At 33.1% G+C, this 18,278-nt stretch overlaps 1 protein-coding gene across 2 annotated transcripts; it reads right to left on the bottom strand.

The window, feature by feature from the left end:
• Nucleotides 1–4,381: 4,381 nt before the first annotated feature.
• On the bottom strand, nt 4,382–17,618 carry LOC138137592 (uncharacterized). 2 transcript variants are annotated; one of them, XM_069057069.1, is made up of 5 exons: nt 17,498–17,618; nt 13,646–13,950; nt 7,472–11,540; nt 5,430–5,441; nt 4,382–5,250 (listed from the first exon to the last, which is right to left on the bottom strand). In XM_069057069.1, the coding sequence occupies exons 2-5, from the start codon at nt 13,871–13,873 to the stop codon at nt 5,237–5,239; spliced, it is 4,323 nt and encodes a 1,440-aa protein (XP_068913170.1). In that variant the 5' UTR covers nt 13,874–13,950; nt 17,498–17,618; the 3' UTR covers nt 4,382–5,236. The 2 variants fall into 2 exon arrangements, with proteins under 2 accessions (XP_068913170.1, XP_068913169.1); XM_069057068.1 differs by lacking the exon at nt 5,430–5,441 and having other exon boundaries at nt 7,195–11,540.
• Nucleotides 17,619–18,278: the final 660 nt, after the last annotated feature.

Below are 18,278 nucleotides of genomic sequence, written 5' to 3'. Positions count from 1 at the left end.
AGGCACTGACAGGATTTTTTAACTTGAGACGACATTAAAAACATTTTTGGTTATGTCGGTTATAAAAATGAACCTTTCATGGTGAATTGACAGATAGTTTGGTGAGTGTGTAAAAATCAAGATACTGTAGCTGTTCAAAATGTATAAACATGTCAATTAGAGTTGAGGAGGCCAAAAATAACTAGGTATTACGCTCTGGATGTAAAAGTTTTTTACGTTATGTAAATAAAGAACAGTCGTTTGAGGTCATAATAATTGTCATGTAATAGTATATTATACACCAAGGTGAAGAAGTTCATGATTATAGCCAGAGCGCCAAGATTAGAGCCCGAGGCGCGAAGGCTATAAGGGACTTCTTCACCGTGGTTTATATACTATTTTTTTCACTACTAGATAAATTAAAACCCTTTCTGATAATAATTATTAATCAAATTATTTTGTCTGATGCGACGATCCGAGTTCTCATTTTTCAACGGTTGCTATGAAAATCGTCTACGTTAACCAATGAAATCAACGAAAATCTTTCGTTGCTAAGTGACGGCTGTTCATTGTTGACCTTGGTTAATAATGAAAATTATTATTAACCAAGGGAGAGAAATTCTACTTTCGGGGGTCGGTTCGAGAGTCAATAATGACGCCTTCTGAGACTAGTAGTGAAAAAATATACATTTTTCTCGTCAGGTTTAAGAATAATCTAAAAATTAACCAAAGGAAATGCTCGAAATGTCCCCCATTTTGTTCTAAGCATAAATTAACTTTTCGTTTAAGGCTCTTGAACAAGTTCACTAGTTTCAATTTTGAATTTACCAAACCAACCGATGAAAGAACGAGATGGGCAGGGACACCAACATGTCCAACCAAGTGCCGCTGGTCGAGTGAAACATGTTCTTACCTCTCTAATTTTTGCTCAAATGTCATGCGAGATATGCAAACTCGAGTTTACGCATAATAATACTCTATGTTTCAAAAAATTTCTGGTCAAGTTGACTATTCTATTCTACAGGGTGTTTTCGAAGTTGAGGTGTTCCTTGTAACAAGAGGTACTATACATTATTCTTAAGAATTTCAGCCTAAATCGTTTTAGTAAAATGTTTGTATTAAGGCTCGCGTTTACCTGAAAGAAATTTCGAACTTGATGTACAGTGGGTCCTCTATTTACAAATTTATATTTTGGTCAAACCTCCTTGGGTCAAACAAACCGAGGACGCAGGTACCTTGAATTGGTCACAGACGCTCAGTAGGGGGTAGAGGATTACGACCCTGTCCTGTTCCGTACCTAAATACGGAGATAAAATAAAATTTTGTGTTGGAAAGACAAGTCCTACAATGCCAAATCTGAATTGGCTTTGGCTGCACTGCAAACTGTTGTTTCATTCCATTTTATTATTTATTAGCTGACCCGACAGACGTTGTCTTGTCCAATCCAAATTTCAGCAAATTAGTTTGTGATGATGATTTATTTTCTTTCATTAAATTTGAAATTACAATGAATCTCAAGGTGTTTTATTTACATTTCGATTGCAAGATCGATGTTCAAGTGAACAATCCGACAGTGAAATAAAACAACTACATTTGTTGGACAGTTCGCGAAACAACACAAAAGTAAAAACGGATGTAATTTTAATTTAGGGTGGAATGCGTTTTTCCAGATTTTTCTCCAAATTTTCCAAAAACATTTTTTCAATTGAGTTATTTCCATCCCGGGAACAAACCGAACAAAAAAAAAAGAGAATCAATTACAAATGTCGTCAGTAATGATCGAGAGTGCATACAAAAATTATAATTTTTGAAGTTTGTCCGAATTTTCCGACTTTCCTTTGTATTTCTCCCATTTTTTTTTTAACAAAAAGAACATTAAATTTTAAAAAAATAAAAATATTGAGCTAAGAATTAATTTTATTATTTTTTGTAGGTACATAATATACCTACAATTTGATCGTATAGGACATTTTTCTGACTTTGAAGGCCCGACTAATAAAACTACAGTGAGCGGCAAAAGTATGGAATAAATTCCTTAAAAATTAAACAATTTTTTTTTCAAAAAGATCTTTGGACAGGTCAATTTTAGTTTACAAAAATACATATTTTAGTACCAAAGAAAATTCCAAGCAGTCATTTGTTTTCGAGTTATGACGTCATCGATGGTTTTTTTAAATGGAAACGCCCTATTTTTTTTTCTTGATTCTGATATCCCTTTTAATTGTCTAAATGACAGTATAAACATTTTGTTATCTTACATAAGGAAATTTTTAAGAAAAAAAATAATAAAGTTGGAAAAATTAAATTTTATAAAGAACAAAAACAAGTCAAAAAATCAAGTAGGTAAATCAAACAGTCAAATGTTACTGTCAATTTCATTCGTATGTGTTATTTGTTTTACAAAACGTTTTCGAAAATGACTCATTTATCAGAAACACAACGTATAGAAATTTCAATTTTGATTGGGTGTGTGGATAAAACTAGAGAAAATTAAACAGGGGGAATTTCTTCATAAACTTGCTTATTGTCAACAAGCTGGAGGATGGCAATTCAAACATTCAATAATTCCATAATTTTAAATACTTACTAACACAGTTTTTGACTCGTTTTCGTTTGTTATAAAATTTATTTTTTCAACTTTTTTTTTTCTCAAAAATTTCCTTATGTAAGATAACAAAATTTTTATACTGGCGTTTAGACAATTAAAAGGCCTATCAGAATCAAGAACAAAAATAGGGGGTTTCTATTTAAAAAAAACTATCGATGACGTCATAACTCGAAAACAAATGACTGCTTGGAATTTTATTTTGTATTAAAATATGTATTTTTATAAACTAAAATTGACCTGTCCAAAGATTTTTTTGAAAAAAAATTTGTTTAATTTCTGTATAATATTCACCAAATACAGGGAGCAGCATTGTGTAGTTCTGTAGTTGTATTTTCCCAAAGTATTACGATTAAATCTGCATTTACTCCCTGCAGATGAGGGAATGAATATTAGTTCGGAGTTTCTACCTGATTTGTCAAGAATTATGAATGAGACAAAAATGACCCTTATGGCAAAATATTTTTAAGGTAAAAATACAATGAAATGGTTGGTTTCATCTTGTGTCCCTTCGGTGAATAATAATTGAACATTATCGGTTTATTAGTCGGGCTTTTAGAGTCAGATAAATTTGCTATAGACAAAGTATAGGATTATAGGTACTGGCAAGTAACGATTTTTATTCTTTACTTATTCTGTACTTGCTCATGTAATAATATATGTACTATTATTTCATACTGGAAGTCTGTTCTATTTTATGAAAATTGCATCATCTTTTTTCCTGGGGCAACGGCCGTTACTACTGCTTTTACAATGATTATTTCATTCATCATCGTTTTCGACCAATCGTAAGGCTTTATTTTTTGGATTACAGCGATAATTTTTCGATAATTTTTTATTGTCCTTTTTCAAATGTCAACATGAATCGTCAACTTCTGACGAGCAACTTGCAAACATTTTAAAGGACTTTAATTAAACAACTTTATTCATGAAATAATCTTCATTCTACATTCGTCCTTCTGAAATAATCTGTTGTAATACTCAAGTTGATTAAAACGCAACACTCGTATCGTTTTTTCACAAATTTCTCGAGAAATTAAAACGTCAAAAAATGACACTTGTGGTTGCTAATCAACTTTCGTATTACAAATCGATCATTTCGAAGCACTCAAGTGGATATTTTTCGACTTTTGCAATTTTCAATGTCAGAAAAATAAAACAGTCCGGTAAGTGTTGCTTAGCGACACTTTCCGGCTCTGATACTGTTATAACTTATAACTCACCTACCGGACTCAAATTGATAATGTAATCGAACATCTACCGGACAGTATAAAATAAAATATTTAGAGATCGTGAATTTTGACATGAAATAAAGGAAAAAATTGTGCTTATTTTTATAGTGCATTATTACTGGAAATTATTATTCCACTTAAAAAAAAAAGGACAGAGATTTGCGTATCTAATATTAAAATGGGTGATATAATAATCTGATGAAGCTTTTCCTGATGGAGCAGCAGTATTATTGACTGTTGTTAATAAAGCTCAAATCGTTTGTTACAAATTTGGAATAAAAATGCAAATACCTATTATAAGTATTTCCTAATTTCTTAGGAGGAGGCCGATGTAATTTGTACCCTTGTATAGTCCCCTTTCCGTAAGCTGTTAGCTCAGGTAGCATGTAGGGTTGGTTGTCTACAACGTAAAATTTTAACGTTGAAAAATGACTTCATTTTTTTCGTTTTTTTCAACTAGTATTCAAGTAGGAAACACCACTTTTCGTCTGCGTCACATTCACAACAATATCTAGTGAATGACGTGAGATATTTTCGATATCTCTTTTCGTTTTGCCTACACAGCTTCTAAGCAGAGCATTTTATTTGTGGTTTTTTAACAAATTCGTCAAAACAAAATTATATTTTTCTCTTCATAGTTCACTAATAGAAATGTTCATAATTTATGTAGTAAAGAGAGAAAACGTTCATCTCGTACTGTTTTCTCAAAAAACGTGATCGAAAATCCACTTTTTCGACCGTTTCAAACTCAGGTAAACGCGAGCCTTAACGGAGATAATTGATTACATATTTTTATAGTTTTCAAAAATTTTGAGTCCGGTCCTGCCTATTTCTTCGCTGTAGTAGATTAATAAACTGACGTGGCCCAGGATGGTATCTTTCCGAAAATCGCTCTGCGTACCTACTCTCTGGACGGCGCAGCTACATTTTGATAACATTGCCCATATATCTGTGAGCTCGGTATTTTCGTAATGATAAGCCATTCCGAGAAATTAGATGACAACTCTGACAGTATTTTTGATTAACGTTCATGCTTTTTTTATTTTTTTTGTCAATTTTAATTTCTAACAAATCAACGAAAATTAACCAGGACCGATTTCAAAAATTTCAAAAAAATTAACTTATTGTATCTTCTTTGCCGTACACATTTTACTTGGACCTTAGTATTCAAGATTAGTTAGTTACGAAATATGCATTACATCTTTATTAATTCTATAATGCCTGTGTTTTGCAATTTATAAATAGATTATAGATACATTTTATGATAACCTTTCTTTAGTCACTTTTGTAAATGACGTATTTTCGAAACTTTACTTATAAAATCATCATTTATATGACTAATTTCTAAACTCAATAAGATCGAAGAAGATTTTTCCATCTCTTCAAAAGAACGATTGTAATAATCATCAACATCTCATGGTCACAAACCGGTACCTGTAAAAAGTAAAATTTTTTTACTGACAGAAAAAAAAGTTGATTTCGTGTTCAAAATGTATATGTTTCAAAAGCTTATTAAGTATGTGACTTAGTACAATGTCGAAAGTTACAATATTCTTGAAATAGATATTTCATCATAATATTGAGGAAAAGAATAAAAAAAAAGCTGACAGTACCTACTAGATATTAATAAAACTTCAATTAAATCAATCTATATTTATGTAAATATGGTATAAATGATGAATGGCCGGTTGCACCGCATTTTCGTGAATCATGTATTAACTAAAACGAGATTTAAACTGAATGGTATATTAAAATTTGTTTCATTGCACCGCATATTTTAAAATCTGTTTAAGTAAACATGATTAATTAATTAATTTAAACAATAATAATCGAATTGTAAACAAACCCCTTGACAACGGAAGAAGAATTCCGCTAGAGGCGCTACTATTTGAACCAGCGGAATCAGAAGTACCTAAATAAAATTAAAGTAAAATGTGCTTTTGTTAAACAATTGCGAAATATCTTACAACAACTTACGTATCAGCAGGAAATTCTATTTCCTTTTCAATTAAAATCAAAAAATGTAAAGCACTTGCTTTTGTGAGCCTGAACCTCGAATAAAATCTAAATTCATCCAGTTCATGAAAACGGTCAGATCTTGTGTTCTGGAACCGTGAAAAATAATCTCCAAAATGTCTAAATCGTCCTCCAAGAAATTATCAAAATCTTCCATGTTGATTTGAAATTTGAACTCATATTGACATTAATGACATTACATAAACTCTATTTAAAGGTTAATTCGCCGATTTTGGCTACTTTACTAAGCAAAGAAGATGGAAATAGTTATTTAATAAACTAGTTTGTTAATGAAGGCGATTAATAATCGAAACTGTTTAAAGCACGAACGAGTGTAACGAGTGAGTGCCTTTAATAGTTGAGATTATTAATCGCCCATTAACAAACGAGTTGATTACAAAATTTTTTCGTTGAACGCAAACTTTTTTTTTTGTGACAAAATTTCAAATTAAAGCCAAATCAAAATCAATTTAATCTTTTTCGATAAAGATGAGACCTTATAAAATACATTCATCCTTTTTTTTTCCTTAGGGTAGGCCATTTTAAAATTTTTCAACACTTTCTATTCACTTTTCTACAAAGAGTGTCAGAAGACGTCAACTCCATTCACATTCAACTTCACGTAAAAATCACGGTTGCTAAGAAAACCTAGTTACCTTTGAAAAATATGACATGCGAATTATAACCAAAAAGTTCGGCTTTTGAAAACGTCAAAATCGCAAAAATCGTTGATTAATGAAAAATAGTGTATTAATGAGGTCCATTAATACACTATATTTTAGACAAAATAATTCATTAATATTGAAATTATCAAGTGGTCAACGGAAAAGGTTATTTAAAGTGCGGTGCCAACAAAGTTGTCAAATTAAATAATACGTTAATCACCGGATTAAAAGTGCGTTGCAACCGGCCATAAAATAAACTGGACATGGTATCAATTATTTTTATAGTCATTCAAGAATCCTAAAGTTATGTTACACTTTGACTTCAATAATTAGAAGACCATTATTTGACACCTCGTAGTGAGAAAGATTCAGAGCCCAAGAGAGACTGCTTGGTACACCCACTCTGTTTTTAAATGTAGAGCCGTTTTATAACATTTTTCGTTAATAATAATAAATAAATCTATACCTAATTATTATAATATACAAATAATATCCTAGGCCAAAGATGGATCTGTTTGGTTATCGGCTGTTAAGGTATTGAACCTTTTACAATAAGGCAACAGGCAATATAACTTTCTTGAATGACTATAAATATATCGTCACACAGACATCGTTTTCTATTTAGCAACTACTGTAACTTTCTGAAAAATAAACATAAACAAAAAGCACAAATTCTTATTAAGAAAAAGAAACTTACAGAATCTACTTTGAGAAATCTTTCTCTAAAAGTTCAACAATTTGCTTTCTATCAAAATTTTCTTTTTTCTTACATTCTCGAATAAACTCGGTCATTTTCAATAATAAATCGCTGCGAAGGTGTTGATTTTCGACTGCAAAGTGCAAAGGGTATTCGCGGTTGTTGACACTGATCTTATCCAGATCTAGTTCACCATCTAGAAATAATTCTACAGCAAAACAATTGCCATGGTAAACAGCGTAGTGAAGAAACGTAACATAATCGGTAGACATCAATTGATCCCGTGCTGTAGCATGGAACAGTTTTTTCACCAACTCATTTGATCCTGGACGTGTTACAGCATAATCTAGAGCAGTTTTTTGGTTGTTATCTCGCTTGTTGGCGTCAACACCGCGACTTAACAACAACTCAATCACCTCATCATCAGGGGACTGTCTTTCTTCGAAAGCTTCATGTAACACAGTCTTCCCGAAATCATCAATAGCATTAATGTCAGCATCGCGATCAAGTAGCTCTTTTATACAATTGTAATTTTTTCTGAAAACGGCTTCGTGAAGTACACTATAGTTCTTTGAATCTTTAGCGTTTACACTCGCACCCCTTTCTAGTAAAATTACTAAAGCATCGTAATGTCCTCTTCTGCAACAAAGATGTAATGGAGTTGGTCCATTCTCAACAATGGCTTTCACATCTATCCCTTTATCTATCAACAGTTTTATTATTTCCGTATTTGCTTTAGAATTTTCGAGAGCAAAATGTAGTGCGTTCCGTCCAACGTTATCAGTCAAATTGATATTTGCTCCTTGTTCCAGTAAGAGTTTAACGAACACATCGTTATCAAGTTCAGAAGCGATGTGCAAAGCGGTTGTTCTCTTACAGCGACATTGTCCATCTACATCTAAACCGCATTCTATTAACGTTGTAATTACTTCTTTGCTTTCCTTCATTAAAATGTGTCCAAGTTCGTTATTCTTTTTAATTCTATTAATGGCCACGTGCAACAATGTCAAATCCCATATTCCAATTTTCATTGAAAGAGTTTTTGGGTCTTTTTTAATGGCAGCACGTAATAAATTTGGATAACCCAACTGTGACGAATAATATGCAAGTGTGATATTATCAAAGTGTTCGAATAAACTTTCAAGGCTTATCGAGTCTCCAAATCTTTCTAGAAATTTTTCTATAGCGAACAAGTTGTGGAGTCGAATGGCGTAGTCAAGACAGTTCCATTGAAAGACGTCGTCGTTTTGAAATACATCACAATGTGACAACATTTTGAATATTTCTCTGTACTCTGTAGAGACTCCTTCGATGTTATTTTCAGCATAATATTCCTTTGTGTAGTAGGGAGATAACTTGTCAAATTTTTTCCACAAAAGAGGATGTTGGACGTCATAAGAGCACAACAACTGCAGGGGACTTCGGCCACCTTCATCTTTCAATTCACTCTTGTCCAAATGCTTTTGAACTAAATCCGTATGTCTATAGATAACAGCCAAATGAAGTGCACTATTTTCTGCCAACATAATATCGAATATAAACTTCAGATTTTGATTTTTTTTGGTGAACAAATCATCTTGCAACAGCGAAACCGTGTCCAGATTGTTCTTCAGCCATGTACACGCAAAATACTCTGCGTAAGATTGGTGGCTGAAGATGACTTGATTATCGTCGGTCACTCCATTCGCTATTCCAAACGGATCTCCGGTTTTTAATTTGTCCAAGAACTTTTGACTCCATCCAAAATTAATTTTTAACTTGTCGAAAGTTGTGGTGTCCAGACAAGACTTCAGTGCTGGCAATTTGTATTGTTCCAGATGCAGATCAAGGTAATATCCGATCTGGTCCTCGTGTTCGTGCATTCTCACTTTTCGAAGTTGATGCATCTTCTTTCCTTGAAAAAATATCTTATACATTTTCGTCAACACAAAAATTTCTTGGTCGGGTTCTCTCCATAAATCTTTGTTGTCGCGAAAATTTTCTGTAACCATGAACAACTGTAAAGGGACTCCTAACAAGTGTCGACTGTTAACGATATCCACACTTGCGTATATTTTATTGATAATTTCAACAACTTCTTCTTTTTGATACAAATCCTGAAGACGTTTTTGGATGTATGTCTTCTGCTGCTCTTCTGTCAGCTCTTCAATTTTTATAGGAAATACGTTTAGGCTTCGCGACACTTTTTGCTCCAAATTTTCACGTGAAGTAATCCACACCCGATGACCCAACGAAGAGATGTACTTAATAAAATCCAAAGCGTCCTGAAGACAGCCATTATCTATTTCGTCCAATCCGTCGAGAAAAAAATAGATTCGTTTATTTTGTAAAAGCATCGAACGAATCTTAACCACCAATGGATCTTTCTCATCTTGAAGAAAATGGTGCAATATTTCATCGTGCACACATTTCTTCTTAAAGACTCTTTGGTGATTGATCAAATTTACGCGGACAGTCCAGTAACGAGAGGGACAGATGCTGCTCAAGCGAGACATCAACGTACTTTTACCCATTCCGGGTGGTGAGCAAATAACATTCAGAGGATGATCGAGATATGTGAAAATTTTCATTTCATCGACACGTGCTCTTTCAGATTTCATTATTTCCAAGGAAAATCTGTTTTCCTTACTTAGAACCGAAGTACAACTTTTGTCTTCGAAAACTTGGAGTAAATGGACGTTCCTCTTGGCCTCTTTACAAATGTTGCTGAATGCGACCTGAGGCCATTTATAACTGGTCAACAAAACATCACATTTCTTTTTCTCTTCCAGTTCCAAGTACTGGTCAAGCTCCACCACGTGCAAATCCAACAGTCGAATTGCTTTATTCCAAGCTTGAGAAACGTTGCAAATGATTAGGAGAGAATCCTCTGTCCTACAAAACTCTGGCACTTTGTTTATGTCTAAAGTAATCGTAGAAACATTTCTGGAAATGTAAGTTTCAAACGCCTCCTCTTGCGTTCTACCGATTTGAATAACTTCTTGGGTCATTTTAATAAGTTCTGTAGTTTCAATAGTGTTGCCATTTTCTTGATCAAAGTTGGGTAACTGGTCCAAAAAAATTGGTGGTCGACCTTGAAGAGACATCTTAAAATGTTTAATAATATCAGTGTGAACACTTTCATTTAGTAAATCGGAAAGATCTTGGAAAACTCTCCACTCCGGAAACTCCTCTTTCGTTGCGTTTGCCAATAATATCACTTTTTTCTTTTCAACTTTCTCCAGCAGTCTGATAGCGTGTTTAACTCGTTCTTCATGACATTGTTCCGCTTTTACGATCAAGGGAACTTTGTTTAAATGCCACAACACTTTACTTCTTTCCTCTAAAGATAAATTGTTCATCTCCGTAAGACGCAATCCATATTTGAGCGATGTCAAATTGATTTCATCATCGCTTGCTGTCTCGTTCCAGATGTTAGCGATAACCTTTTCGTTCGTATCTTTAACAATCGTCATGTCAAATTTCATAATTGCGTCTCTAAGAAGGTTTGATTTTTCGTTGCACTTTCTGTCCGATATCGTTTGTATAAAAGGCGTAAGTGCTAATTCAGCCAATTTTGCTACCAAGTCATATTTAGTCAGGATAAAGTCACCAGACCGCCAGGTTTCCATAAACTCGATAAAACTTGAAGTGTAAGTAGCATCGTTAATTCCACACTCTTTTCCCAACATAGCGTTGATTAACGACCGTGCTCCTGTCGTGTTCGTCTGATCAGCAAAAAAATAAAAATGTTTCAAAGTATCACCAAGACCATTAACTGATCCACTACTCTGATTTAATTCAAACTGCAAAACTTTTGTTCCCTCCTTCTTATCGCTGATTTCGTTTCTGTTTATTAGCAGAAGTTGCTTGGGATTCAAGTTTTGCAGTTCTCTGGCAACAACCTCTTCAACTCTATTGTCTTTATTTTGGAGACAAATTACTGAATTATCCTCGACACTTGTTGAGCAATTTGTGTATAAAATAAAACTGACATTTTCGGTGTTTTCAAATTTTGGAATAGATTCTATATACTTCAGTAGACTGAAGTGGTCATTTTTCGCCGCAAGCTTTTTTTCGGTAACAATTTTCGTATTCTTAGAATGTTTTAGTTGGAGGAGAAACGTGTGCGATTGTTCATCCACAAAAGTCACTTTTAGCACCACGTCGTCGAAAGCTCCGCAATCGTCACTGTTGGTTTTCATCTCGAAATCAGCCACAATATCACTTGTGATGAATTTCAAAGCGAATAGAGCGCACATCAGTTTTTCATAGTCCATGCCGAGATTTGTGGTTCCAGCTCTTTTTTTGTAAGTATCAAATCGGAGCTGACTTGGAGAATCAAGAAGATTCTTCTTTGTTGCAAACTGAAGATTAAATAAAAATGACATAATTTTTTAATAAGTCACATGATTATATGATAATACATTATTATAAAGTGACTAGTATAAAACAACGTATACGAGTAGAATGTATGCTCCAGTTGGCATTGAAGAGTCGATTATGAACGCACCACGCACCCTTCATCAGTCTACATATTAAAAGCACAAACAACGCAAAAAGTGAGGTTTTATTTAAACAGGTGATTCGTAATCTGTAACCCGTGGTGCGTTCACAATCGATTCTTCAACCCCTACTTTGAGGAAACATTTTAATAAACACCCGATATATCCAAATGGGAAAAATATTTTGCTATATCAAAAAGTCTTGCGAATCAAATTTTTTAACGCAAGATACCAAGGCGGTCTCTATTTTAACAGGCCGTGACACTGACTTCAGAAAGTGGTCTGTGGAATGGCCCACTAACGTCTGACAACATTGCTTCGCCAACCTTTAAAAAAAGTTACTAGTTTTGAAGTTTTGTGATCACTCACTGTCACTCACTATTTTGTCATTGTTGGCTGTCAGTTAATCATCACTGAAAGATTTTTCTAATTCTCGTATTGCAACTTTACTTCAGTCAAAGTATATCAGGTGACCAAGTCAAGGTAATTATGTGTATCCTGTTTTATAAGATAGCTATTGTTAGTAAAATTTCATAGTCCTGTATTCTGAACAAGTATCCTATCCGAAATGAAGATAGAAGTCCTTTTAGTTCACCTTGATTGCATTAGCTCGAGTGCAAATTCCAACCATTGCCACCTGTACAATGTACAGCTCAGGACAAGATTTTTTTTCTAAAGTCTTACACAGAGACCATTAAAGACCAATAAAGGTGCAGTATGAATTGTTGAAAATAAATAAGAACTGCAAAAGCTACCCACTCGGGTGTATGGACCCTACCATCAATACAGGTTTATAATTTAAAATGGATTTTAGACCTAATGGAACGAGCAACAAAGACCTCACGCGCCAATTTTCTAGTTCCAAAATGCGCATCCATTCTTGCATTCTAATCTTCTTCGATGGGAATTTGAAAACGCTAACGTAGGAAGACTTACTTGAAACATAATTTGACTTGCAATTGGGTATCTACGAGAACACAACATTTGTGTGGCATGTTTATTTTTCAATTACTGAAATTAATTACACAATTAATTGTCTTGTCAAAATTATTTTTGAATGAACCGCCTTTCTATGGAAGTGCCAATATTTTTGAAACTCAGGATGCTATGGAATGGCCCACTAAGAAATTTGGCAACACAGCCAGAGTCCTGGCCTGTTAAAATAGAGACCGCCTTGAAGATACAAAGTGTCTATAAAAGAACGTACGGAAGGTACGACATTTATTTTCGTACGTTTACAGTAAGTAATAAGCAATCTTATTACCCTGCAGAATGGAGAGTGGGTTTATTCTAATAAACGCTTGCAAGGAAGAATTTTTCGGAAAATTTCCAAATGATAACATGCGGAAGCAAATTTAATTCCACATGTTAGAAGGATTGTGGATAGATTTGTGGCAACTAGAAGTATCGAAAAAGGTAAAACTGTAGGAAGACCGCCAGTGAATGACGAAATTGTTGAAGATTTACGCCAACGAATGGAACAAAACTCAAAAAAAATCCCTTAGGAAGTTATCACTTCAGACTGATGTACCTACCAGTCTCCACTTGTCAGAAAATTGTTAGAAAAAAAACTCGATGGCATCCTATAAAGGTTGGAGTATGCATTGCTGCCTCACGAAGGAGTTTAATTGTATTATTATTTTAAAATTTATTTATTATTACTGTAAAAATCAAAGAACCTGTCATAAATGAAGTTACATAACCTCTGTTTTTCTATTTGATACCACAATATGCGACAAAGCGGCAAAAATCAAATATATTCGAGTTCCATAGGACTCTTGATATATGTTCTTTTATAGACACTCTGTATTTTTCAATGTTTCAGTTTTCGTTTTATTTAAATCGAGCCATAAATAACGGAGATATGTCTTGCGGCGTTTTTTAGGACGCACACTGTATATTGCTTCACAATATTCACCCAAATTTTAAGATAACATAAATGTCATAAATTTAAATCTTCATCTTACCATAGAAACTCCTTTCTGTTCTTCATGAGTAGCACTCTTCCTTGGTAAGTTTCGATTTTCCTCATTATGCTCATAATTTATACTACTGCAGGAGGAATCTTGTTGCTTCACTTTTTCAGTACATTTTTTCTGCCACTTAATTTGTTCGTCCACCTTCAACTTTCGTTTATTGTTACGGCGTTGCTCCATTTCATTAGAAATTTTGTTACGGCCTTCTCTATTGTCCATTTTTGCGGTTCCGTATTGTTAATAACTTTCTCCAAATGTTCATTTTATGTGCTTTTATCTACAATCCCGATGAAAGTCTGAAAATGAATCAATACAAAATACAAATAATTCGTTTACTAATCAACTAATGAATGACAATTTTGTTAATTACCAGTTGTTTTCCCTTCAATGCTTGAACCAAAAAAAATAATTCATAATCGGTAAGAGTTATTTAATTATTTATTCGGAATCGTATTGTAATATGCACATTCCTAACCTTATATGAGGGCGGAAAGTTAACCATTCCTTTTTATCTTTACTTTCCTCTCTTGGTTAGTAATAGGCCACTTTCCGCCCTATTATAAGGTTTTTCCAGTGGCGTACTTACTGAACGTCGAAAAACAGTAGAAATGAAACTGCATCAAATTAATTGTTTATTTGCTAAAAATGTAATGATTCCGAATAAAATAGTATACAAACCTCGGTGGGTATGTGTTTCATTCCTGTCTGGAGCATTAATTCATCTCGGCTACGCCTTGGTAAACTATCTTAGCTCTTGACAGGAATGAAACACTTTCCACCTCGGTATGTAATCTACTATTACTCATCAAGGGAGTAAAGTAATTAGAGTCGAAGGATATTGATAACTACATCGAGACTGTAATAGGTACCGTGAGATCATTTAAATTTATAATTAAAGTTGGCTGTGACTTTAAAATTAGGTTGGCAACACCACTGACATCTTGATTTAATTTGTCAAAGTGGTGCTTCAAAATTCAATACAGAATACCGGGTGATTCAGTTTGGTATTCGCGGCCCTACATCTTTTTTGTTTTAAGAAAAAAGTATAGCAAACTATATATATTTGTAAATTGCTTGTGAAACTACAATAGATGATGTTGCCAAATCTTCTCTACGATGACATATGTCAAAGTTAAGACAGTCAACTTTTTTTTTTTTAATAGTACACTATACATTTCTTAGCCTATTCTTGTAAAGCTTTTTTTTCTACATTTGAATGTGTAAAAAAGGTTGACACTTACATCAGAAAAAAATCGAGAAAAATAATAAAATATAATTTAATTTATTCGAAAGCGTTATTTTCTAAAAAGAGCTAGTAAGCCAAACATTTGTAAATTCGCATTATGTTGGTTCCCTGCATGTCACTATTTACAAGACAACCACGTAGCCAAAAAATAAAATGATTTGGCCTTGTTTGTTTTCAAGCCTCGGGTGCGCCTCGGCCAGAAAACTGAGACTCGGACGAAATACCAAATCCATACTGAATTTACTATGCTAAATTCGCGTTATGTTGGTTCCCTGCATCTCACTATTTTAAGAATTACATAGCCAAAAAATAAAATTATTTGACAGTGAAATACCCGATCCATCCTGAATTTACTTTATTCGAATATTAGAATTTACACTTATTCGAATTTTACATAGTCACCTATTCAAATATTCGAATAATTCGAATACGATTCCCAAGACTCATCATGTCATTCATGCACTATCAAAATTCAACTACATATTTTCATCGTGTATGCATTCAAAGCGGTATAGTCAGGAAAAAGTTAGGTTTCGAAGCTAGATGTTATATCATAGTTATTTATTTAAATGTAGGTTATAACATAGCTATTTATTTAAATGTAGGTACTATTCCGGACACGGAATCTTGGCCAACATTTTTTAGACATTTCTAAAAAAAAATGATGTAAACCAGTCATTAGTGTCATTAATAAGTAAAATAAAATAAAGTGACATCAAAAAAACAGGGAAATGGCATTATCGAGTCAAAAGTTGGGTTATATTCAATAAAGGCCAGTTCACATATATTTGTCAGATAAATGTCAGTCATGGCCAAGATTCCGTGTCCGGAATAGTACGTTAATAATTGACGCTATTAATGTCAAAATTTAATTGTCTCCATGGTTAACTAGCTCTTTTTAGAAAATAACACTTTCGAATAAATTAAATCATATTTTATTTTTTTTCTTGATTTTTTCCTATTGCAAGTGTCAACTTTTTTACACATTCAAATGTAGAAAAAAAAAGCTTTACAAGAATAGACTAAGAAATGTAAAATGTACTATTTAAAAAAAAAAATTGACTGTCTTAACTTTGACATATGTCATCGTAGAGAAGATTTGACAACGTCATCAATTGTAGTTTCATAAGCGATTTACAAATATATATGGTTTGCTATACTTTTTTCTTAAAATAAAAAAGATATAGGGGCGCGAATACCAATCTGAATCACCAGGTATACAACTGCGCGAATACCAATCTGAATCACCAGGTATACAACTGCAAGTTAACAGTTGTATCAAACCCCTCGCTTGGATACAACTATTAACTCGCCGTTTCATATTTTGTATTGAATTTTAAAGTGTCATTTTGACAATTCAAATCCAGGTGTCAGCGGTGTTGCCAATATAATTTTAAAGTCATAGCCTCCTTTAATTATAAATTTAAATGATCTCACGGTACTACTTGTCTTACAAAATTTATTCGCCCCTTACTTTGCGAAGAAAAATTTTAATTTGCAGATCTTTGCAACACAATATATTTCAGTTTGTTTTTTCGTTCCATGCATGGTTAGATTAGATATTATTGTATCATTGTTTAACACAGTAATGAATTAATGATTCATAATATCAGCTAGATCATAAATATAAGCGAATATGTAGTTATTTACGATACAAATATCATACAACGTTTTATCTACTTTCATAATCAATACAAATATTTTGTATTGATTATGAAAGTAGATAAAACGTTGTATGATATGTTTATACACATGTTTAATTACATTTTTGTGCAACCGTACGCGAAACGAGCACTTCGCGTTCTTAAAAAAGGCCGCGAAATCCAATTTCGTGGCTGTTGCTTTTAACGACGGACCTTAAAGAAAACATCATCTTAATATTTGATACAATTCAAAGTTTCCATGTAAGACTGGAGTTTAGATTTTTCGGGTATGAAATTAAAAACCCCAAAATTTATAATATATACTTTTTAACTCTGGAGGAGTACCTCCAAGAAACTGAAACATCACTTTCACTACAATTCTCTTCCGGCATTTTTTTTAATTGTTTTATTTATGTCATTTCCATAGCGACATGTAAGCCGAATTTATATGTGCTAGAGGTCGCCCAGCGGTCGAAATTCGATCGTTATTCATTAAATTTTTAAGTTTGAACGTTACCATAATTAGATTGCGCAGAGCGCAGTTTATAGTATATTACATTACGAGAGTAGTAAAGAGCATTATTACGTACAAGTGGATGAATTACATACATTAAATCACATTATAAACGGTGTCAAGTGGTCACCGTCATTAGTATTTTTGGTGGCGTACAAAATAAATTCAGAAATAAGCTTTATGTGACTTGCCCTGTATAATTTGAGAAACATAGGCAAATTAACTGTGTAGCCTTGGAGAAATCTGGCCAGTATGGCAATTAAAAAAACCCAAGGAAATGTCAAAAAACTCGTTATCGTTTTTTCAATAAATTATAAGCAAGGTTTATAGAGGTATACTCTTTGATAAAAAAAATCTCAATAACGTTCAAACTTAAAATTTTTATGAATAACGATCGAACTTCGACCGCTGGGCAACTTCTAGTATTTATAATTTCTTACCATTTGTATTCCAAATATTCTATCGTTATAGAGGACCATTGGCAACATCAAATTTCAATGAAGTTTTTATTTGAACCATCTAATTTGTCACTGTCACAAATGATTAGTAGATATTGATCCATGTATTAAAGTATTTTTAAAAAATTTTGTTTTGTATGATATCTTTTGATATAAATATGATAGTAGTGATTACAGCGATTAAAAGTGATGGAAGGATTAACTCAGCTAATTCTGCTACCACGTCATATTTAGTCAGGATAAAGTTATCAGACTACCACGTTTCTATAAACTCGATAAAACTTGAAGAGTAAATATCATTGTTAATTTTAAACTTTTCCCTCAACATAGCGGTGGTTAACGATAGTGCTCCTGTCGTGTTAGTCTGATGGGCAAAGAAATAAAAATGTTTCAAATAATCATCAAGACCTTCATGTTACCCACTAGATACGCTGATTTAATTAAAACTGAGAAACTTTATTGCCTACTTCATTAGCAGATGTTTCTTAGGATCCAATTGTTGCAGTTTCCTCATAACAATCTTTTCATTTGTCTTGTATTAAATTTGAAGACAAATTTTTGAATTACTCTTTATATTTGTCGGGGAATTCATGTATAAAATAAAACTGACATTTTTAGTGTTTTCAAATTTTAGAATAGATTTTATACAGGTGTCCTCGAAATGCATGTCTAAAATAATCGGTAGTTGGTGACGATGAATAGAAGTTAAATACAATTTTTTTTTCTAGTAAAAGTCTTTCTGTTTTTGTGTTATGAAGCATTG

Source organism: Tenebrio molitor, chromosome 8, assembly GCF_963966145.1.
Source record: "Tenebrio molitor chromosome 8, icTenMoli1.1, whole genome shotgun sequence".
Lineage (NCBI taxonomy): Eukaryota > Metazoa > Arthropoda > Insecta > Coleoptera > Tenebrionidae > Tenebrio > Tenebrio molitor.
The sequence above is the reverse complement of the archived record's forward strand: the minus strand, read 5'-3'. Positions and strand labels throughout refer to the sequence as shown.

Coding starts and splice junctions, on each gene's coding strand:
- LOC138137592 (XM_069057068.1), bottom strand. CDS start 13,873: ATGGACAATAGAGAAGGCCGTAACAAAATTTCTAATGAAATGGAGCAA. Junction 11,541..13,645: donor AACAGAAAGGAGTTTCTATG/GTAAGATGAAGA, acceptor TTTAATCTTCAG/TTTGCAACAAAGAAGAATCT.